At 49.5% G+C, this 22,376-nt stretch overlaps 3 protein-coding genes and 1 non-coding gene across 4 annotated transcripts; 3 read left to right on the forward strand and 1 right to left on the reverse strand.

The window, feature by feature from the left end:
* Positions 1-10: 10 nt before the first annotated feature.
* HARS1 (histidyl-tRNA synthetase 1) lies at positions 11-12,151 on the forward strand. Its single transcript, XM_049786008.1, has 13 exons — positions 11-248; positions 521-610; positions 3,111-3,230; positions 5,582-5,677; positions 6,536-6,661; positions 7,972-8,079; positions 8,232-8,330; positions 8,538-8,631; positions 8,924-9,051; positions 9,138-9,380; positions 10,997-11,113; positions 11,386-11,532; positions 11,791-12,151. The coding sequence occupies exons 1-13, from the start codon at positions 159-161 to the stop codon at positions 11,860-11,862; spliced, it is 1,530 nt and encodes a 509-aa protein (XP_049641965.1). The 5' UTR covers positions 11-158; the 3' UTR covers positions 11,863-12,151.
* A 395-nt stretch (positions 12,152-12,546) lies between these two features.
* DND1 (DND microRNA-mediated repression inhibitor 1) lies at positions 12,547-15,160 on the forward strand. Its single transcript, XM_049787346.1, has 4 exons — positions 12,547-12,563; positions 12,613-12,809; positions 13,092-13,553; positions 14,231-15,160. The coding sequence occupies exons 1-4, from the start codon at positions 12,547-12,549 to the stop codon at positions 14,686-14,688; spliced, it is 1,134 nt and encodes a 377-aa protein (XP_049643303.1). The 3' UTR covers positions 14,689-15,160.
* WDR55 (WD repeat domain 55) lies at positions 14,997-22,250 on the reverse strand. Its single transcript, XM_049787347.1, has 8 exons — positions 22,235-22,250; positions 19,659-19,959; positions 16,635-16,735; positions 16,461-16,548; positions 16,207-16,386; positions 16,018-16,117; positions 15,755-15,924; positions 14,997-15,677 (listed from the first exon to the last, which is right to left on the reverse strand). The coding sequence occupies exons 1-8, from the start codon at positions 22,248-22,250 to the stop codon at positions 15,362-15,364; spliced, it is 1,272 nt and encodes a 423-aa protein (XP_049643304.1). The 3' UTR covers positions 14,997-15,361.
* Positions 21,782-21,888, forward strand: LOC126028976 (U6 spliceosomal RNA). The gene has a single exon (XR_007502642.1). It is a non-coding gene; the product is annotated as a U6 spliceosomal RNA (small nuclear RNA).
* Positions 22,251-22,376: the final 126 nt, after the last annotated feature.

Below are 22,376 nucleotides of genomic sequence, written 5' to 3' on the forward strand. Positions count from 1 at the left end.
GCCGGGAGCGACCGGAAGTGACTCTTGGGCTCTCCGGAACCGTTCTAGGCTGGGGGGGGGGGAAACAACTCGATAGCCGGAAGTCCTCCGAGCCTAGACTGCGGCGGGTACCGCCGAGCCACACCGCCCTGTCGGATCTGTACTTCGTGGCTGCCAGGATGGCAGAACGCGGAGCGCTGGAGGAGCTGGTGCGACTTCAAGGGGAGCGCGTGCGGACCCTCAAGCAGCAGAAGGCCGGCGCCGAACAGGTGCACCCAAGTACCAAAGGGGGAGCCAAACCAGGAGGGCCAGGCAGAATGGACTGTATAGAGGGAGGGATGTGGGAAGAAGGGTACAAATTGGGAGGAAGCACACTGGCTGGCTGGAGGTAACCCCGGCTGCGACCCAAGAGAAGCAGTGCTAGGCCGGGGAGACAAAGATCGGGCCCCAGATCTTGAGGCGGGAGGGAGACTTGAATGAATGGCGGAGGAGACAGGGAGTGGCTGGTGTTGACTGTCTCTTTCCTGCTTTGCCTCACCAGATCGAAGAGGAGGTAGCGAAATTACTGCAGTTGAAGGCACAGCTGGGCCCAGATGAAGGAAAACCGAAGTTTGTGCTCAAAACTCCCAAGGTAGGGCCCGGAGAGATAGCACAGCGGCGTTTGCCTTGCAAGCAGCCGACCCAGGACCAAAGGTGGTTGGTTGGAATCCCGGCGTCCCATATGGTCCCCCGAGCCTGCCAGGAGCTATTTCTGAGCAGACAGCCAGGAGTAACCCCTGAGCACCGCCGGGTGTGGCCCAAAAACAAACAAAAACAAAACAAACAAACAAACAAAAAACCCTCCCAGGGTAAATACCAGATGCTTATGGAAAAGTGAGATACATCCCACTCACAAAGATGTGTACGTCAGCTTTCCTGATCATGAAGTATGAGCATGAACCAGATCTGGCAGCCAAGTACGACAGACAAAAAGTCGCTTCTTGGGGCCGGAGAGATAGCATGGAGGTAAAGAGTTTGCCTTGTATGCAGAAGGTTGGTGGTTCAAATCCCGGCATCCCATATGGTCCCCTGAGCCTGCCAGGAGCGATTTCTGAGAATAGAGCTAGGAGTAACCCCTGAGCGCTGCTGGGTGTGACCCAAAAACAAAAAAAAAAAGTTGCTCCTGTTGCGAGAATGGATGGATTGCTAGGGTGTCAATCTGGGAGAGCTAATTGATGGCAGAACTAGGCCAGCTGGGTGCTAAGGGTGTCACTGCTACTCTTTCATTCAGTAAATATTTACTGAGTGTACCATGGTGAAACATATATAGCTTGCCCTCCTGGAGCTTACATTCCACTGAAGAAAAAAAATGTAACAAATTTTCCACTCCTGAATATGTGGTTTCAAATTGCCATTGGCGGTATACAAAAATAACAAATATGTTCTGAGAGAAATAATGGCCAATGTGGAGTCTAAGAAGGCCTCACGAAGTAAGTACTGGAGATAGTAAGGCAATTGCTTTGCCGGAAGCCCACTCCTGGAAACTGCCTGTGAGCCACCAAACGACCACCAGTGGTCCGTCTTGGGCTCAGAGCCAGAATAGCACCCCAAAGGGAGTGAGGTGCAGTTCTCCACTGAAAAGAAAAAAAATGATAGAGACCCACTTGGTTGCTAGGGGAAGATTGTGAGCTAAAGCAAAGAGATCCATGTAGAGAATGAAAACCCAAGCTGAGGAAAGAGCAGTGGTAATTTCTAGGAGCTAGAAAAAGATTTGTATAAGTAGAACCAAATAGGGAGAATAAAGTGGAATTACTATGGCAATTCCCACTCAGAATTTTAGTTCAAATGCCACTTTCTGTAAATTCTATAAATGGAATGATTTACTCTCTCATCTAGTTCCATTTACAGTTCAGGTATTTATCAGTTTTATTTACTGCTAATTTTTAGGTATTCAAGTGGTACATTTACCCTGAGAGCCTGAGTGCCTGAAATTCAATGAATGTACATGAAATTGAGTCCCTAAGAGAGTTACACTGAGATATCACCATTTTAGTTTAATTATTTGGACTCCTAAATTCCTGCATCCATTTCTTTCTAAGCAGACTCAATGTCAGGCTGGAAACACTGTAGCAGTTAGGGCACTTGCCTAGCATATGTTTGACCTGGTCTCTTTTTTGTTGTTTTTGGGTCACCCAGCAGTGCTCAAGGGTTACTCCTAGCTCTGTGCTCAGAAATCACGTCTGGAGGGCTCTGGGGACCATATGGGATGACAGGAATTGAACCTGGGTCTGTCCTGGGTTGGCCATGTGCGAGGCAAATGCCCTACCATTGTGCTATTGCTCCAGCCCCTGACCCAGTCTTTTTTTGGGGGTGTGTGTGTCACACCTGGCCTCGCTCAGGGGTTACTCCTGGCTCTATGCGCAAAATCGCTCCAGGCAGGCTCAGGGAACCATATGAGATGCTGGGATTCGAACCATAGACCTTCTGCATGAAAGGCAAATGCCTTACCTCCGTGCTATCTCTCTGGTCCCGTGACCCAGTCTCTTGAGCCCTGCCAGGTGTGCTCCCTGAGCAGTTAGGACTAAGCCCTAAGCACAACCAAGTGTGGTCCTAAAAGAAACAAACAGAAAAACAAATCCTTGGAAATAGCACTAAATTACGGGCTTAGAGGGATAGTGCTGCAGGTAAGATACTTGCCTTGTATGTGACCAAGCAAGATTCAATCCCTGATGCTACATATGGTCCCTGGATTTTGCCTTGCTTGAGCACAGAGGCAGGAGTAAGCCCAGATCACTGCTAGGTGTGGTCCAAAAAATGAAAAAAATACAGCTAGGTCTGGAGCCATAGCTCAGTGGGTATGGCACTTGCCTTGCATAAGGCCCACCCAGGTTTGATCTTCCAGCATCTCATATGGTCCCCTGAGTCTGCCAGGAGTAATTCCTGAGTGCAGAGCCAGGAGAAACCCATGATCATTACCAGGTTTCCTCCTCCCCTCAAAAGATAGTCTTGGTAATTAATAGGGAATTATCTGTGCTCTTATTAGAATTGGTTTCTAGGAAAAATCCAAGTTTCACAGTTTTTATTATAGATATCTAAACATTATACTTTGTTTTAAGTCCCATCCCTGATTCATTGGTTGATTTAACCCTAAGGGCACACGAGACTACAGTCCCCGTCAAATGGCAGTTCGGGAGAAGGTGTTTGATGTCATCATTAGCTGCTTCAAGCGCCATGGTGCAGAAGTGATTGATACGCCTGTGTTTGAACTAAAGGTGAGGGCCAGAGAAGGGGACTGCATGGTGGGAGAGTGGGTTTGTGGACAAGAAAAGGCATGACAAATACAGCAGGTAGTGCACTTACCTCATAGACAGCCAACATCATTTGGATCTCTGATATCCCATGTGGTCTCCTAACCCTGCCAGGGGAGATTCCTGAGTGTAGAGGCAGGAGTAAGCCCTGAACACTATAAGGTATTAAATAAGAAAAGGGTGGGGCCAGTTTGACTAGAGTGAGGGTGCAAAGGTGTGTCTCCTGCTGTGAAGAAAGCTATATTTGTGGGCCAGAGCGATAGTACAGTGGCAGGGTATTTGCCTTGCATGCACATATAAGAGCCCAACCTGGGTTCTGTTCCTGGCATCCCATATGGTCCCCTGAGCCTGCCAGAAGTGATTTCTGAGTGTAGAGCCAGGAGTAACCCCTGAGCGCTGCTTGGTGTGGCCCCAAAACAAACAAAAGCTGTATTTGCTCTACTGGGAAGGTGGATGGGACTGACTTGGAAGGACAGAACTACATTTTATTTAGCTTGACTATGACCGGTAGCTTCCTAATGACAAGTCTTAGAACAGTACGGCTCCATGGCACTTGAACTTGAGATGTTGACCTGCAGACCATATATAAAGTATGTGAGATATGTGAGAGTATGTGTATACCACAGGAAGAAACCACAAGCACAGATCTAGAAATAGCTCCTAAACCCTGCTGGGTGTGGCCCAAGAGACTATATGTGTGCATAGATGGATAATAATCCTGACTGGCTGAAGATTATAGCTCAGTGGTGGAGCCCAAGTAGGCGCTGGAGTGATAGTACAGCAGGTATGGTGCTTACCCTGTATGTGTCCAATCCAGATTTGATCCCTAGACACTGCCAGGTGTGATTCCTGAGCAGAGCAGAGTAAGTCCTTAGCTTCACCAATGTGGACCAAAAAACAAAAATTAATAATTTGCCCGAATATATGTACTGAAATATAAAACTATTTTTACTTATAATCATTTAACATTTGCTAGAGTAAAATTAGGAAGAAAATCCAGTGTTTCTCACCAAATAAGTTTCTCTTCCTTCCTTCCTTCCTTCCTTCCTTCCTTCCTTCCTTCCTTCCTTCCTTCCTTCCTTCCTTCCTTCCTTCCTTCCTTCCTTCCTTCCTTCCTTCTTCCTTCCTTCTTTCTTTCTTTCTTTCTTCTTTCTTTTTTTGTTTTTTTGTTTTTGGGTCACACCCGGCAGCTCTCAGGAGTTACTCCTGGCTCTATGCTCAGAAATCACCCCTGGCACCCTTGGGGGACCATATGGGATGCTCTACGCTCAGAAATCACCCCTGGCACCCTTGGGGGACCATATGGGATGCTGGGATTCAAACCACTGACCTTCTGCATGAAAGGCAGATGCCTTACCTCCATGCTGTCTCTCCAGCCCCTCTTTCTTTCTTTCTTTTTCTTTCTTTCTTCTTTCTTTTTTCTTTCTTTCTTTCTTTCTTTCTTTCTTTCTTTCTTCTTCTTTCTTTTCTTCTTTCTTTCTTCTTTCTTTCTTTCTTTCTTTCTTTCTTTCCTCTTCTTCTTTCTTTCTTTCTTCTCTCTTCTCTCTCTCTTTCTTTCTTTCCTTTCTTTTTTCCTTCTTTCTCTTTTCTTTTTCTTTTTTTTTTTTTTTTTTTTGTTTTTTGGTTTTTGGGCCACACCCGTTTGACGCTCAGGGGTTACTCCTGGCTATGCGCTCAGAAGTTGCTCCTGGCTTGGGGGACCATATGGGACACCGGGGGATCGAACCGCGGTCCGTCCAAGGCTAGCGCAGGCAAGGCAGGCACCTTACCTTTAGCGCCACCGCCCGGCCCCTTGGCTAGGGCTTGCAAGGCAGACACCTTACCTCCAGCGCCACCTACCCGGCCCCCTTTTCTTTTTCTTTCTCTTTCTCTTTCTTCCTTTTCTTTTTCTTCCTTTTCTTTTTCTTCCTTTTCTTTTCTTTTCTTTTCTTTTCTTTTCTTTTCTTTTCTTTTCTTTTCATTTCTTTCTGTTTCTTTCGTCTTCTAGCTCAGTGCTTAGGAAGAGGGCAGGGACCACTCCTCATGTCCTGGGAACTATTAAGTGCGCAGGATGGACCTGGCCCTCTCACAGGCAGGTCATGTACATTTGCCCTTTGTTTTCTCTGGTCTCTTTGGAGCTCATAAAAATGTTTCAGCTCTCATAAAATAGAAAAGTAGTAGGAAAAATACAAACATGAGGTCTTGTTTTTGGTTGTAACTATACCAAATAGGTAAACATTGGAGTAGAGGGTAGGGGGAATGTGGCCAGAGTGTTCAGCTCATCCTGTAATTGTTAAATTCCTCATGGTGACCACATTTCTTTATGTTTTCTTTAGGAAACACTGACTGGAAAGTATGGGGAAGACTCAAAGCTTATCTATGACCTGAAGGACCAGGGTGGGGAGCTACTGTCCCTTCGTTATGATCTCACTGTATCCTTTCTGGCTCGAGCTTTTGACACTGGAATGTGTTGGCCCTCCTGTGGTTGGGCCTATTTCTAGCCTCTGGTCTGTGGACAGTCAGACATCGGTAGAATCTAGTAATTTGCCTTTGACAATCAGAGATTTCCTTTAAGCTGAGAACAGGACATTGACTTAGACCAGGGGTCTCAAACTCAATTTACTTGGGTGATGCAGGAGGCAAAGTCGGTGTGATCCTTGAGTGCAAAGTCAGTAGTAAGCCTTGAACATTGGGGGGTGTGACCCAAACAACTAAAACAAAACAAAACGAAAAAGATTCCTCCAGGGCAGGGCCACAAAATGTTGTACGGAGGGTCGCAAATGGCCCGCAGGCCTTGAGTTTGAGACCCCTGACTTAGACAGAACATGGCCTGTTAAGTCTGAGTTCTGAGTGAAACCTTATGACACCTTATGTCAGGGCACAGTTCTGACTCTTGCAACTTCCCTGACTCGAAAAAGCTTCTCCCTGCCCTGTCCTGTGCATAAATTTCTTCTTAATAGACCAACAACACATTTCATTTCCTCCAAGCTCTGTCAGAGTCCAGCTGAGCCCTTTTCTGCCTCTGGGTCAGTGCCTAACCTTTGTGAGGTTCAGCAGAGCCTGAACAGTCACCATCATAAAGAAAATCACCTTCATCTTTCCTGGAGCTTCAGCTACCCATATGTTGATTAAATTGATTGTTTCAGATGTTCACAATGCTGTTACTCTTTTTTTGGGGGGAGGGTTGTTTTTCCAGTCTAGGGAGGGGTTCCACCCCAGGCTCTGTGGCCAAGATAATCAACCTTTAGACTGAGGTAGGAGGGCTTTTCTCCTTAACTCTTTGCTTTCAGGTTCCTTTTGCTCGATATTTGGCAATGAATAAACTGACCAACATCAAGCGCTATCATATAGCAAAAGTGTATCGGCGGGATAACCCAGCAATGACCCGAGGCCGATACCGCGAATTCTACCAGTGTGTGAGTATGTTTGTGGGGCAGGGTGGGCTCTGTCTGGAGTCAGTAGAAGTTAGTGAATATTCATGGTGTCCTGAGTAAGCTGAGTGTCCCAGAAATGCTACCTTACCAGTATCTTTGGTATTTTCTTTTCCTTTTTTTTTTTTTTTTTTTTTTTTTTGTGGCTTTTGGGTCACACCTGGCAGTGCTCAGGGGTTACTCCTGGCTCCATGCTCAGAAATTGCTCCTGGCAGGCACGGGGGACCATATGGGACGCCGAGATTTGAACCAATGACCTTCTGCATGGAAGGCAAACGCCTTACCTCCATGCTATCTCTTCAACCCCTATCTTTGGTATTTTCATGAAGATTTCATTCAGACCCTATGGGAAGGGGAGGGAGGACAGGAATTATTCTCTACACTGTACACATGAGTAACCTTAACACTCAGGAAGATCAGAGGAATGAGAGAGCCAAATTTTGTGCTAGAGAGACAGTACAGGGGTTATGGCTCTTGCCTTGCGTATGAATGATTCTCCTAGGCATTGTCTTGAGTGACTCCCAAGTAAAGAGCCAGGAATAAATAAATCCTAAGGACCACCTGATGTGGCACAAGTGCCACCCTCCCCTCCAAACAATGAAATGAGTTTGGTGATACAGTGCTCTTTGTATTAAGCTAACCAGGGCTGGAGAGAAAGCACAGTTGGCATGTAGGAGCCTGGGATCATTTCTTTTTTGTTATTTTTTGGGGGGGCACAACCAGTGGTGTTCATGGGTTTCCTGGCTCTATAGTCAGAAATCACGCTTGGCAGGCTCAGGGGACCATATGGGATGTCAGAGATCAAACTGAGTCAGTCTTGTGTAAGACAAACGCTCTTCCCACTGTGCTACTAACTGCTCTGGCCCCATGGGATGATTTCTTAGTCCCCAGCTGAGAGTGACCCCTGATTGCCTCGGTGTGGTCCCAGTACAAAAGATACACATATATTAGGATCACAGGAAAGGATGGGGAACTTGGATTTGCTGTGTCAAATTATCCAGATTGATGCAGAGTTTTTGAATGAACAGAGACAGAATAAGGATAATGTGTCACAGGAGAGAGAATAGTAAGGAAATGAAGGAGAACAATGGGATAGGCAAGTAGAGGGTATGGAAACTGGGACTGACTGGTGAGCAGCTCCTCAAAAGTGCCAGGATTTTCCCCAGCCTGATGAGTAGCCTTAGGTATGCTTATGAAAGGCCTCGGGAGAGGGTAGTGCTCCTAGATCTCCATGTAGGACCGAAAACCCTAGGACTGAAAACCCTGACAGCCTTTTGTGACCCTTCTTCCTGCAGGACTTTGACATTGCTGGGCAGTTTGACCCCATGATTCCTGACGCAGAATGCCTGAAAATTATGTGTGAAATCCTGAGTTCCCTTCAGATCGGTGACTTCCTGATCAAGGTCAGAGCTAAACAGTGCTGGGGGTAGGGGGTGTTTATATCTGGGCCTGCCCTCACACTGGATAAAGTGCTTGTGCAGCAGAACCAGAAGCTCAATGCTCTGGGCTCCTGGGCCCATGCAGAGAGACTTGCTCACAGCCCGCTTCCCTGCAGGTAAATGACCGGCGCATCCTTGATGGAATGTTTGCTGTTTGTGGTGTTCCTGACAGCAAGTTCCGCACCATCTGCTCCTCAGTGGACAAACTGGACAAGGTAATGGCCCATGGGCTTCTCTTCCACTGTTCCTGTTCAACCCTAATGAAGAACAGGATTAGGAGGATGAGGGCCCTGTCTCTCATATGACAGGAAGATCACCCCCCAGGTCATAGGCTCCAGGGCACTTTGTTCAAGTTCAACCTCCCCTTCATGATGGTCCCCACCTACTGGCTGGGGGATTCTGACTGGTCTATGTCTGCCCAGGTGTCCTGGGAGGAAGTAAAGAATGAGATGGTGGGAGAAAAAGGCCTTGCACCAGAGGTGGCTGACAGCATCGGGGTCTACGTCCAGCAGCATGGTAAAGAACAGACTGTCCCCTTGCAGCCCTGCCCAGCCCTCAGTGTTGAAGCTTATGTGTATGGGGGGGAAGTGTGGAAGGGGAGAAGAGTGTATGCATGTTGTGTATATGAGAGAAAGACTGGAAAGAGATGTGTTTGAAGGAGAGAAGGGAAGATAGTATGTATGAGGGAGAAGGGAATGTGTATTGCTGTGGGTGGGTGTGTTGCCATGAACAGGCATATTCCAGGCAGGCATGTGAAGCCCTCCTTTGTCCATCTAATACTCATTTCTGCTCAAAAATCTCTTCCCAGGTGGCATATCCCTGATTGAGCAGCTGCTTCAGGATTCTAAACTGTCCCAAAACAAGCAGGCCTTGGAGGGCCTAGGAGACCTGAAGCTGTTGTTTGAGTATCTGACACTGCTTGGTGTCTGTGACAAGGTGAGTTGGTTGAGGATTGCAGCCCTTCGCTTAGCCTCCTGGGGCATGGACCCTCATCTTCTGAGCCCCTGCTCTTCTCCTCACAGATCTCCTTTGACCTGAGCCTTGCCAGAGGTCTGGACTACTATACTGGGGTGATCTATGAGGCTGTGCTTCTGCAGACCCCAGCCAGGGAAGGGGAAGAGCCCATGGGTGTGGGCAGTGTTGCCGCTGGAGGGCGCTATGATGGACTGGTGGGCATGTTTGACCCTAAAGGGCGCAAGGTGCCTTGTGTGGGGCTCAGCGTGGGAGTGGAGCGGATCTTCTCTATTGTGGAGCAGAGGCTGGAGGTAAGTCCTAGGGGTGGGCAGAAGACAGTGACAGGTAGGTGTGGGTATCCAACAATCTATCTTCCTTGATCTCTAGGGGAAAAGGGGTGATGCTTTGGGAAGGGAGCATATTTGGCCCAAAATGAGAAAGAACAATTGCTGTTCTTCATTGAGTGCCACTCCATTCATGGCCAGCTTTATGGATCTCTGATCATTCTTTTTGCACAGAATCCTTTGCTCTGATCCCTGCTTCCCTAAAGGCTGTTGGGAATCTCCACTGGTTCATCCAAAGACCCAGATGATTTTTTTTAAATTTCTTTTTTGTTTGTTTTGTTTTGTTTTGGGCTCACAGCAAGCGGTGCTCAGGGTTACTTCTGGCTCTGCTCTCAGAAGTCACTCCTGGCAGGCTTGGGACCATATGGGATGCCGGGATTCGAACCACCATCCATCCTGGATCGGCTGTGTGCAAGGCAATCTCCCTACCGCTGTGCTACCTCTCTGGTCCCCCAGATGATTTTTTTTTTTTTTTTTTTTTTTGGTTTTTGGGCCATACCCGGCGGTGCTCAGGGGTTACTCCTGGCTGTCTGCTCAGAAATAGCTCCTGGCAGGCACGGGGGACCATATGGGACACCGGGATTCGAACCAACCACCTTTGGTCCTGGATCGGCTGCTTGCAAGGCAAATGCCACTGTGCTATCTCTCTGGGCCCCAGATGATTTTCGTGTTACAAAATTTTTAATATTCTGCCACTCTGTGGTAATGTTTTTTATGTGTTATCTAATAAAATTCTCACAAGTGTGCTCTGACAAGAACTACTTTTAGTATTTACATTGTTCAGACAAAGGGCCTAAAAGCAAATGATTTCCCCAAGATGAATCATGAAGGCTTCTAGCACTTAGTGGGAACTGTCTCTCTGTGATACTAAGCAGATGCCTTAACTCTGGCATCACAGGTCACACCAGGGAAGACCCTCACCACCTCACACTATCTTTTGTGCTGTCACTCTTAATGGCCTGTTTGCATTTCACCCCCAGGGGAGTATGCAGGTCACCGTAGGCCCAAGCTTCCATCTTTTTCTCTTGAGTGGAAACCACCCTTGTTTCCAAATTGAGGTTACTGTTCTGATCCAGAGTTGTGTTATAAGAACTATGCAAATTGTTTTCCAGAAAAAGAAGGGGCAACAGCAGCATTTTCCCCACACCCCATGGAGATGAGCTTAAAGTAATTACACATAACGTTCCCTTTGCCTTTTCTTCATGTTACTCATTTTGACCAGTCCCATATACAGGCTAGACAGTTCATTTCTCCTCTCTTCCAACAGTGAGTGCTACCATATGCCAAATTGACATGTTCACTGATTGGAGCCTGGTCTTAAGAGACCTGATCTAAGATTACTCTTTTTTTCTTTTTCTTTTTTGCCATACCCAGCAATGCTCAGAACACTGGCTCTGTGCTCAGCGACCTGTCCTGGTGGGGCTCTGGGGACCATATGGAATCCTGAGGAGCAAATTTGAGTTGGCCATGTGCAAAGCAAGCACCATCCCCACTGTACTATCACTCTAGCTCCTAACTCAATTAGTTCCTTGAAGGTGTAAAGGGTTTCCCAGCTCCCTAACTCTCATCTGTCCTGTCCCTAGGCTTTGGAGGAGAAGGTGAGGACCACAGGGACACAAGTTCTTGTCGCATCTGCACAGAAGAAGCTGCTGGAAGAGAGACTGAAGCTTGTTGCAGAGCTATGGGATGCTGGGATCAAGGTAGAGGAGGCAGCACACTTGGGAATGCTGGGCACAGAGTAAATCAGAGCTCCCAAACCTTGGCATGTGGGTTCCATCCTCAGCACAGCCTGGACCCTAGGAGTAGCACCTGAGCAATTCCAGTTGTGGCCCAAGCCTCCAAAAAAAGAAAGCTCATCCTCAGTCATGCTGCCGTTCCTCTTAAGTTCTTGGGGTGGAATCAGCAGAGGTCACCCTGAGGTTTCCTCAGGACTGCAAATCCAGCCTTCATTTTCTGCCCTGGTGCCCTGCAGGCAGAGCTGCTCTACAAGAAGAATCCCAAGTTACTGAATCAGCTGCAGTACTGTGAAGAGACGGGCATCCCCCTAGTGGCCATTGTCGGGGAGCAGGAGCTCAAAGAAGGAGTCATCAAGCTCCGCTCAGTGACCAGCAGGGAAGAGGTGAGTGAACTGGTCAGAAGGCTGAGGAATAGATTCTGCTGTGCTGGCAGGTCAGTGTCCACTGAAGACCTGGGCAGGTGGTTATAAGGGCTCCGTCTCCACAAGCACCACTTGACTTATGCTTCCCCAAGAAACACTGTCCGCCCTGCAGTGTTTGGCGTCCTGTTCCCAGTTGAGCCAATAGTGATGTGGAGAGGAAGCTGTAGGCCCTCTACAGTGGAGCAGACAGCTCATGCCACTTTCTAACCTCCTGGCCAGGTGGACGTCCGAAGAGAAGACCTGGTGGAGGAGATCAAACGGAGAACGAGCCATTCCGGGAGCATCTGTTGACCAACCAGCGATCCTCAGAGGAAAGCAGGTCCAGCGCCATGTGAGAAACTACAATGCCCTTTCACAGCCAGCAAGACCTGAAGAATGGCCAGAACGGAGACTTTTAAAAAATTATTATTTAATTGATAATTTGCATAGAAGGCCCAGAAGATTTAGTCCTGTCGATCCTCCCTCCCTGGGCCTGGCTGCAGGGAAGGAGCCTAAGATGGCCTCCATCTGCAGCGCCCTATAAACAGGAGCCATGTCCCACAAACATCGCCAAAGGTCCAATAAATGCTAAACTACTGGAGCCTGCTCCCATCAATGTTGCCAGTTGCTCTCGTCTTCCCCATCAGTTTGGGCCTTCCATTCGGACCACCAGCGGTGACAAAGGGGCTGACAGTGGGAGCCAGGGAAGGGTGCATATTCCCTGGCAAATTCTTAAGGAATGGGAGGCCCAGAGCTCTGCTGCAGGCAAAGCATTGGGTACCGCCGGATGGGCCACACCTGTGTTCGAGCCTCCGTCCGAGGTTCACGTGTAGGGGCGCCTCCGCCCAGCCCCCTGCCCCGGAGGCGGGGACGTGTTCCGGGCCAATGAGCGCTGCAGGGGAGGGTGGAGGGTTGGAGGGTCTGGAAACTTCCAGAGTGCGGGAGGAGTAGCGGGAGGAGGCTGGACGGGGTTGCCAGCAGCCCAGCAGGAGAGCCATGCAGTCCAAGCGGGAGTGCGAGGTAAGAGGTGGACGACACCCGGGGCTCCCCGCGCACCGGGAGTCGGGGCTCCAGGTTCCCCCGGTGTGGCGGGCGTCGTTGGGGACGATCCGCCATTCCCACCTGCCCTTGGGCCCCGCAGCTCTGGTGTGAGCGAGTGAATTCAGAGAACAAGGCGGCGCTGGAAGCCTGGGTCAGGGAGACGGGCATCCGCCTGGTGCAGGTGAACGGACAGAGGAAGTACGGCGGGCCGCCCCCAGGTACACGGACCCGGGCCCTTGGGGGGATGGGAGAGGAGGGAGGGTGGTGAGGAGCTGGATCAGAACCCCCCAAGGTCCTCTCCGGGCCCCGCCTCCCAGCACTTGGGGGGTTCTGTCTGCGCTCCCCACGCAGCCCCCACACCGCCCCTGCCGGGGAAAGGGGCCGGCCTCGGAAGTGCATCGGCTCTTCCCTGGGCCCCGGAGCCCAGCTCCAGTGCTCGGCACGCACTCGGCCCATTTCACGGATGCTTGCCAACAGCCCGCCCCACGCCTCTCGCGCAGGCTGGGTGGGCAGCCCGCCGCCGGCCGGGTCCGAGGTGTTCATCGGGCGGCTGCCGCAGGACGTGTACGAGCACCAGCTGATCCCGCTGTTCCAGCGCGTGGGCCGCCTCTACGAGTTCCGCCTGATGATGACCTTCAGCGGCCTGAACCGCGGCTTCGCCTACGCGCGCTACAGTTCGCGGCGCGGCGCCCAGGCCGCCATCGCCACGCTGCACAATCACCAGCTGCGGCCGGCCTGCTCGCTGCTCGTGTGCCGCAGCACGGAGAAGTGCGAGCTGAGCGTGGACGGACTGCCGCAGGCCCTGAGCCGGGGCGCGCTGCTGCTCGCGCTGCAGCCGATGGGGCCGGGCTTGCAGGAGGCGCTGCTGCTGCCCAGCCCGGGGCCCGCGCCCACGCAGATAGCGCTGCTCAAGTTCAGCTCGCACCGCGCCGCCGCTATGGCCAAAAAGGCCCTGGTGGAAGGTAGGGTAGGGGGTTGGAAGCGGCGGGAGGGCGGGGTGGCAGGGCCGTGGTTTGGGGCCAAAATGGCAAGAGCTTGGGGGTGAACAGGCCTGAGTTGGCAGTCTTTTATTATGCATTTGAGCTGATTTTTAGATTTATGGTGCCTTATCTCTGAACATTCAGCATCCAATGAGAGGCCAGAAAACTACATTTGAGACATTGACTTGCCTCAGGCAGGCCAACTAAGCCTTTTACCTAGTCCTTTTTATCTGCTGAGTCCCCCTTTTATCAAGGAAGAATATGCTTTCACAAATTGATGTGAGAATTTAACAGTACTTGGCACATAAAGCCTTCAACTATCTTATCCCAGGAAACTTGTAAAAAGGTAGCTAACACTACACCTTCTTATAAACAAACAAAACTGAAGAAGTCTTTTAACTGGCCCAAGTCACATCTCCAGGAAGTGGGGAAGCTGAAAAATAACACAGTGGGAATGGGAGGACCTGGTTTCATCCCCTGGACCTAGCTGGTTTGGATTACAGCAAGGAGTAATTCCTGAGCCAGGAGTGAGGCCTTAGTCACAGCCAAGGTGACTCACCCTCCATAAAAACCCAGGTCTCTGTGACACCCCAGGACTCCCACAGTATCTGCAGGCTTGGGCCTAGAGATTTGATTGCACTTGTCTCTCTTCCTCTCAGGGCAGTCACGCCTCTGTGGAGAGCAAGTAGCAGTGGAGTGGCTCAAGCCAGACCTGAAGCAGCGACTCCGCCAGCAGCTAGTGGGCCCCTCCCTGTCTTGCCTACAGCCAGAGGGCAGCCAGCTGGCCCTGGCCAGAGCCAGCCTAGAGTCTCAAGGAGCTCGGGCTGCCCTGCAGCTTCTGTGCCATCGGATGAAGCTGGGCAGCCCAGTGTTCCTCACTAAGTGTTTGGGTGCAGGCCACACTGGCTGGCATCGCTTCTGGTATCAGGTGGTGATTCCTGGCTATCCAGTGCCCTTTAGTGGTCTCATCTGGGTCATGCTGGCCCACAATGGGCAGGATGCACACGAGGTGGCCAAAGATGCTGTGTCGGCACGGCTGCTGGAGGCAATGAATGAGTCTGGAGCTAGCCACCTGCAGTTTTCTGGGGCTGAATTAGATACCATGGTTCATCAGTGACACATCTTCCCTGAAGACAGCCTGATCAAGGACGCAAAGCCTGTGTCGATCTCCAACCCAGCAGGCCTGGGCAGCTACCATCTCACCCCAAGAGCAGAGCTCAGGTCCTGTCCTAAGCTTGGCAGCCACTTCCTAAATGGGGATACCTTGGGTCTGGTTATACTGTGGGATAGGCCCTTATCCCCTCAGCCCAGGGTAGGGACTGGACTGGACCCCAGGGTCTTCCTTGGCCACTCTTTGAGACACACATATACCATGTACCCACACCCAGTTCTCCTTCCCTTAGTAGTTTAACATGAATCTTTGCTTTTGTTTGCCCTCTTTGTTGGCTTTTATTTGGAGGCTGGCTAAGCCAGAGGGTCAGAAATATCCCCTTTGTCTCATTAGTAGTAGCATTCCAATTGTTGGTTTATGTACAGTTTGGAGTTTTTCTATGCTGGTTTGTATTTATATTAAACTCGTGTTTGTTGTACACCTATGTCCATGCTGTCTTGTCCAGCTGTGGGCTTGCTTTCCACTGGTAGGGGTGAGCAGGTACTGTGAGGAATGCAGGTCCCCGACTGGCGGTGCCCCCATCTCCACAAAAGGGCGATATGATCAGAGCCTCTTGAGAAAGCTGCAGCTAGGGAAAGAACTCTGTTCTGTGAGGAGCTGTCTTGAATCCAACCTGGCCTCAGTCACTATCATCCTCACTCTCTTCCTCCTGTGTCATGGAATCCTGTCCCTCCTCCCTGAGTCCTGCAAAGAAGTCATCTGTGCTCCAGGCTTTGCTGCTCAAGGCCCGCAGTGGTCCTCCTTTTTTCTTGCGCCGACGGTAGTCATTCACCTCCACAGCCCGCAGCTGGGCCAAGTCCCAAAACTTTATGTGTTGGTCATGACCACTGCTAGCCAGAAAGCGGCCACAATGGGAGAGTGCCAGCTCCTCCACAGGCTCCCCTGCGTGCTGGCCCACAGTGCCTATCACTCGATTGGGCAGGATGTTCACAGCCCTGAAAGAGAAAGAGGTGGCACTGGCTGGATGTGCCTGGCCCTCCTGTGTGACCTGGGGACTGCTGGCTTCTCTTACCTGATGATGCCATCGGTGGAGCCGGTACACAGCAGACTCTCAGTGATAGGAACCATGCAGTCAATCGACTCAGCTCTTAAAGCAAAACGGTCACTTGTTGCCCCAAATCCATTCCAGTTGAAGAGGTAGATAGTACCTTCGCTGGAGCCACAGGCCACTTTCTTCCCACACTGCAGGGACATGGGGAAAACTACTTTTGTGGAGCTTTTCAGACCAGGTCCCTTGACTCCCCATTCCCTCTGGAACCCCATCCCCAGATATACTTTCATGATGGTGACAGAGGTCAGGTCTCCAGACTGAGGCTCTGAAAGCACTTCTAACCGGTGTCGCCTGATGTTGAAGACGCCAAGGCAGCCGTCCCCACTGTAGAGACAGAGCCACAGGTCTGGCCAGAGGCCTCCAGGAAGGGAGACACTACACTTAGCACAGGAGCAGAGAGCTTTAAATTGTACCTGGCTGTCAGGAGCAGTTTCTTGGCCGGATCCAGAGCCATATCAGCAATGTACTCCTCATGTTGTCGCATATCCATTAAGGGGCCCTCCTTCCGCTGATCCCAGAGCCGGATACCACCTGTGTCATCCCCAGTGGCCATAATATTCTTATCCACCAGCAGCAGACTGTTGATGGGGGCACTAGAAATACAATACAGATCTTACAGCATTTTTCATCCTTACCCCTCACCTCAATGTCTGGTTAGTCCCCTTACCTATGAGCTTTGGAAATGCGTCTTTCTAGTCGGCCCTGTTCTACATCTAGCACATGGATGGCCTTGTCCTTGGAGACAGTAACAAGTTCTGGGGGAAAAGGGACCCGGGTCATGGTGCTGCTCACTGCTCCCTATTCAACACCACATTGCTGACTGCCTTCCCCAGACACTTACGCTGCCCATCTGCAGAGAAAACCACTGCTCGGCAAGACTTGAGGTGGTGACCTGAAGACCAGAGTTCCTTAGTTTCTCCTTCTTGGCAGGAATAGGAAAAGCTGAGGAGACAGAAGCGTGAATGACCCCAGATCCCACCTAGAACACTTGAGCATAGAGACCAAATTGCCAACTTCTACCCACTAGGAATTCCTATTTGCACACCACCAAGCTCAATTAGCTTATTCATTTTTCCACATTTTTGGTTTTGGGGGTTTTTTTTTGGTTTTTGGATCATACTTGGCAGCACTCGGGTTACTCCGGTCTCTACGCTCAAAATTGCTCCTGGCAGGCTCAGAGGACCATATGGGACGCCAGGATTCAAACCACTGTCCTTCTACATGTAAGGCAAACGCCCTACCTCTATGCTATCTCTCTGGACAGACCCTGTGGTGTTTTTAACCACAATAAGGTCCTAAGGTCCTAGCACTTTCCCATAGTGTTGAGGATCAAACCTGGGGTTCCCACATGGAAAGTATGTGTTCCATCCCTGAGACTTGCCCCTTTCACATTCTTCCCACTGAGGACCCCAGACCACAGAGCCATCAAGATCACTGCTATAAGCACAGCACCAAGGATTAAGGTCATGGCTACACGTGGACAATTTCCAAGACACTAAGTCGCCTTGGAGTGATAGTACGGTACAGCGGATAGGGCACTTGCCTTGCAGGGATCCAAACCAAGTCTGATTCTCAATAACCCTTATGTCCTTCACGCAATGCCAGGAGTGATACCTGAAGCAGAGCCAATAGTAACCCCTGGGCTTCCTTCTTAGTTCCACCACCCCAACCCACCCCCGCCAAAAAAAAGTAAGCCAATAAGCCATTCTCTCAGCCCTATCTGGGTACAGACAGACCTCTAAAGACAGCAATCAGGATCATTTAAATGAGTGTAGATATCACTGAGGTTTGAACTGGAGGCTTTGCACTTGCCCAGAAAACTTTAAGCCACTAAGCCATCTCCCAGTTCTTCACGGGGGATCAAAAACAGTCAAACTGTCTGAATACCTCGGCACAGGTGGTGGCTCTGGCGTTTGAACTCATAATCTTGTATTTCTTAGGCAAGAGCCTTAAGTAATTAAACCATCTCCAGATTACCCATATTCCACTTTCAATTTTAAAAGAACACGAATGGGGCCCGGAGAGATAGCATGGAGGTAGGGCATTTGCCTTGCATGTAGAAGGATAGTATTTTGAATCCCGGCATCCCATATGATTCCCCGAGCCTGCCAAGAGTGATTTCTGAGCGTAGAGCCAGGAGTAACCCCTGAGCGCTGCCGGGTGTGACTCAGAAACCAAAAATAGAAATAATATAAAGTATTTTAAATATTAAATTTTAATTTTCTTCATTCAATATACATTAATTAAAAATATATCTGCACAGGTGACTTTTGAGACCTCTCCCCACCATCCAAAGGAAAAAAAAATCATTGTCTGGCCTGGGATGTTGCTTAAAAGTCTTGAGTTTGGTGCCCAGCATGGGACCCTAAGCACAGCCAGGAACTTCCTAAGCACAGCCAGGTTTGGCCCTGATCACCCCTAAGCACCACATTGACTGTCTACCAGGGGTCCTCAAACAGGGGGCCAGTTCACTGTCCCTCAGCCCATTGGAGGGTCTGACTATAGTAAAAACAAAACTTATGAATGAATTCTTATGCACACTACATATATCTTATTTTGCAATGAAGAAACAAAACAGATACAAATACAATATGTGGCCCCCAGGCCATAGTTTGAGGACAGCCACGTCAAGTATTAGTGGAAGTGTCCCTAAGAGCTCCTGAAATGCTTAAGATACCCCCAAATAAATGTAATGGGGGCGACCTGGAATTATACTGATAATACAGGAGATAGGATATTTGCCTTGCTCGTCACTGACCTGGGTTGGATCCCTGGGTTGGTCTTCCCCAGAGGACTTAAGAGATCCACCTAGGGGCCGGACGGTGGCGCTAGGGGTAAGGTGCCTGCCTTGCCTGCGCTAGCCTAGGACGGACCTCGGTTCGATCCCCCGGCTCCCCCGGCGTCCCATATGGTCCCCCAAGAAGCCAGGAGCAACCTCTGAGCTCATAGCCAGGAGTAACCCCTGAGCGTCACAGGGTGTGGCCCAAAAACCAAAAAAAAAAAAAAAAAAGAGATCCACCTAGGGCAGAAGTAAGACCTGAACATCACTAGGTGTGGCCAAACTCGTCTCACAAAAAAAGTTTAAAAAAGAAAAAGGTCAAGGGTACCGATCACCTACCCTGCTCCATAATCATAAGTTAAAATTAATGGGGCCGGAGCGATAGCGCAGCGGCAGGGCGCGTTTGCCTGGCACGCGGCAGACACAGAAGGAAACTCGGTTCGATCCCAGGCATGCCATATGGTCCCCCAAGCCAGGAGTAATCCCTGAGCGTCACCGGGTGTGGCCCCAAATCAAAAAAAAAAAAAAAAAAAAAAGAACAAAATGCAAAATGGTCTGTGTTACTTTTCAGAACACTGTTTACCTCGCCCCAATCATGGCTCATTAGCGCTGCAATCAACATTTTATAAACTCAAGCCAGAGAGATAGCATGGAGGTAAGGCGTTTGTCTTGTGGTTCGAATCCCGGCACCCCATAATGTGTCCCGAGTCTGCCAGGAGTGATTTCTGAGCGTGGAACCAGGAGGAACCCCTGAGCGCTGGCGGGTGGGACCCAAAAACCAAAGAATAAATACTTATAGAAACTAAAAGCTGAGATTTGTATCCCAGTCAAAGTTTATTGTGGAATAGGGCCAAGAAGTTTCCGGAAGGTCAGAGACGAGCAGCTGCAGGTCAAGACTAGAAATCGTGAGAGGTCCTTAAGGCAAAGGCGCCAGGTGCCGGCCAGCTGTGTGTGTGTGTGTTGGGGGGGGGGGGGATCGGGCAGGAACACGACGACTGAGTCCAGCCAGCTGCGTCTCCCGGCGCCTTCCTCCACGCCCGCAGTGTCCGGGGAGCCCAGCGCCGCCCCCGCGCCCACCGCACTCACACGAACACATCCCCGTCCACGTCCCCGGCCGCGAGGAGGTCGCGCGCGGGGTGAAACGCCAGCCCGCTGGCAGGCGCTTCCAGCACGAGGTCTTCCGGGGTGTCCCGGATCCGGGGCGAGCTTTCCGTGAGCTCGGGGTCCCCCGTGTCGCTCCCATCCTCCGCGTGCTCCATGAACCGCCGGAGCGGAGCCCGAGTCGCGTTCCGTTGACGTTCGAACGCTCCGCGAACAGCGGGTTCCGCGGCGCAGCGGGGCCGGAAGTGACGCAAGAAAGGTCGCACCCGGAAGTGTCGGTTGTTAGCTGAGTGTCTGGAGAGGGCTTGGGGGGGCCATGTCTTCAAATCGGTGATTTTCCAGTCGCTGTGATATTTGTTTGGGGCCGGCTGCACTGTCAGTAGCCACCTTGGAAGTTTTACATCGAGTTAGGACCCACATTTATGTGTTTCCCCGATTCTGATCTATGGTGAGTACCAGAAATATTTAATTCCTTCTGCCACTTGGAGGATGGATTCCAATCATCTGTGGCTCGATGAACCCCAACTATCAACAACCCTGGACCAGGTTGGTCAGGAAGCTAAAAAAAAAAAAAAAAAAAAATACCCACACCTGAGAATCTGGCTTGGAAACAGCAGGGAGCCCTCACACTGCTTAAGCTGCTTAGCATCTTCGTGGCCAAAATCATGCTGTCCTGCCTCCTCCCAGTTTGGATCTTAGTTTGGATGGAGGCACTAGGCAGGTAAGCCAGCACTTCTCAAAGCAACTGACGTGTTGCCATAACCCAGTGCTTCTCAATTATTTTCTGTCATACCCCCCTAGGAAGAAAACATTTTTTACGCCCACCCGTGCGACTGTAAGTAGTATCTTTATTTAAAAAAAAACTTTAACCTGCAAAACAAAAATATATAAAATAATATCTAAAATAATTTGAAAAACTTTAACCTGCAAAACAAAAATATATAAAATAATTTGAGCTGATTTTTAATCAGAGGTGATGTCTGGATGAATGGCTACAATGAGCACGTTTTGCAATGCATAGCTTTTCGAAGCGGGGTTTGAAGCAGGACACAGCAACTCTCAGCTCCAGAGACATTCACACAGAGCTTAGCTTGTTATGACTGTTTGCCAAGGTCAAACGCGCCCACTATTTGAGAAGCACTGACATAACCAAAGGTTCCTCAAAGATGGGAGCAATTTTAATGGTACGTGGTCTTGTGGCTCAAATTTCACCCAGTTTAAAATTATGCCTCTGCTTGTTCTAATTCCCTTAATCTGTCCTCAGTTCCCTGACTTTTAGAGACCGGAAAACTCTGACAAAAATTATTTTGTCTGATCAGAGGGCCTTAGTTATTTATAGGGGTGCTTCAAAACACTTGAAAGGCCCTCCAAATACAAGAACTCAGAGCAACTAGCCTTGAAAGTGCCAGATCACAAGTTCAAACCCTTGGATTACATGCATTGAGTTCAATTCTGGCAGCTCTTTCCAAGATTCCTCTGACAGCATAAGTGATTTATAGCTACATAACAGATATATCTAAGTGCCATAAAATGGGGTCACACCCTTGCTAAGCACCACACCACCAACCCCCCCCCAAAAAAACAAGAGACCAAAGGGGCCAGAGTGATAGCACAGCGGTAGGGCATTTGTGTTGCATGCAGCCAACCCAGGAGACAGTGGGTCCATTTCCGGCATCATATGGTCCCCCAAGCCTGCCAGGGGTGACTCCTGAGCACAGAGCCAGGAGTAACCCATGAGCGCCACTGGGTGTGACCCAAAAATCCAAAAGAATGACCATGACATAAACAGAAAGTGTAACCTGGTGAGTAGCAATCCACAACTAGAGTATAAACCTGTGAACTCTGGCCAAATGTGTGAGCAGAACTTAATACAAATCCCAAGAAGCAGGACAGCAAAATCTAAAAATGTGTGAGCAGGGGCTAGAGTGATAGTATAGCATGTAAGGCGTTTGTCTTGCATATAGCCAACCCTGGTTCAATATCCAGCATCCCACCCATATGGTCATCAAAGCCCATTAGGAGTGATTCCTGAATACAGAGCCAGGAATAATCCCTGAGCAACATGTGTACCCAAAAGCAAACAAACAAAAAAACGAACATTACAGTACGTGCTCGCTTCGGCAGCACATATACTAAAATTGGAACGATACAGAGAAGATTAGCATGGCCCCTGCGCAAGGATGAAATGCAAATTCGTGAAGCGTTCCATATTTTTTTCTGATCTATATAATGACAAACCAAAGAATGACATATTTGAAAGTAAAAAAAAAAAGAAAAGAAAACGAACATTACACAAAGCCAAACATATGTGCAACCTTGATTGCTTCAAAGGAAATGAGAAAGTGAGCTCATGAGAAGTGAGTGATCCCTGAGCAGAGTAGGAATAAAGCACGAGTACCACCAGATGAGGCGCAAACACCAAAAATAAAACAAATAGAAAGGATGAGCCTTAGGATCTGACAGTCTATTAGGCTGACCCTAGTTTATAGGAGTTCTGATAGGCCTAAATGAACATGGCGATTGAATCAATCAACTGATTGATTCATCTGTCTATCTCTTACCCATCAGTAAGCTCATTCTTCCTTTTTCCCCAGGTACCACCCTCCTCACTAGTAAATATACTCTTGCAGTCTAGGAATCTAATTCTCAGGAAAGCACTGAGCTTTCTTTTTTTTGGTTTTTGGGTCACACCCGGCAGTGCTC

This window comes from Suncus etruscus, chromosome 14 (genome assembly GCF_024139225.1).
Source record: "Suncus etruscus isolate mSunEtr1 chromosome 14, mSunEtr1.pri.cur, whole genome shotgun sequence".
NCBI lineage: Eukaryota > Metazoa > Chordata > Mammalia > Eulipotyphla > Soricidae > Suncus > Suncus etruscus.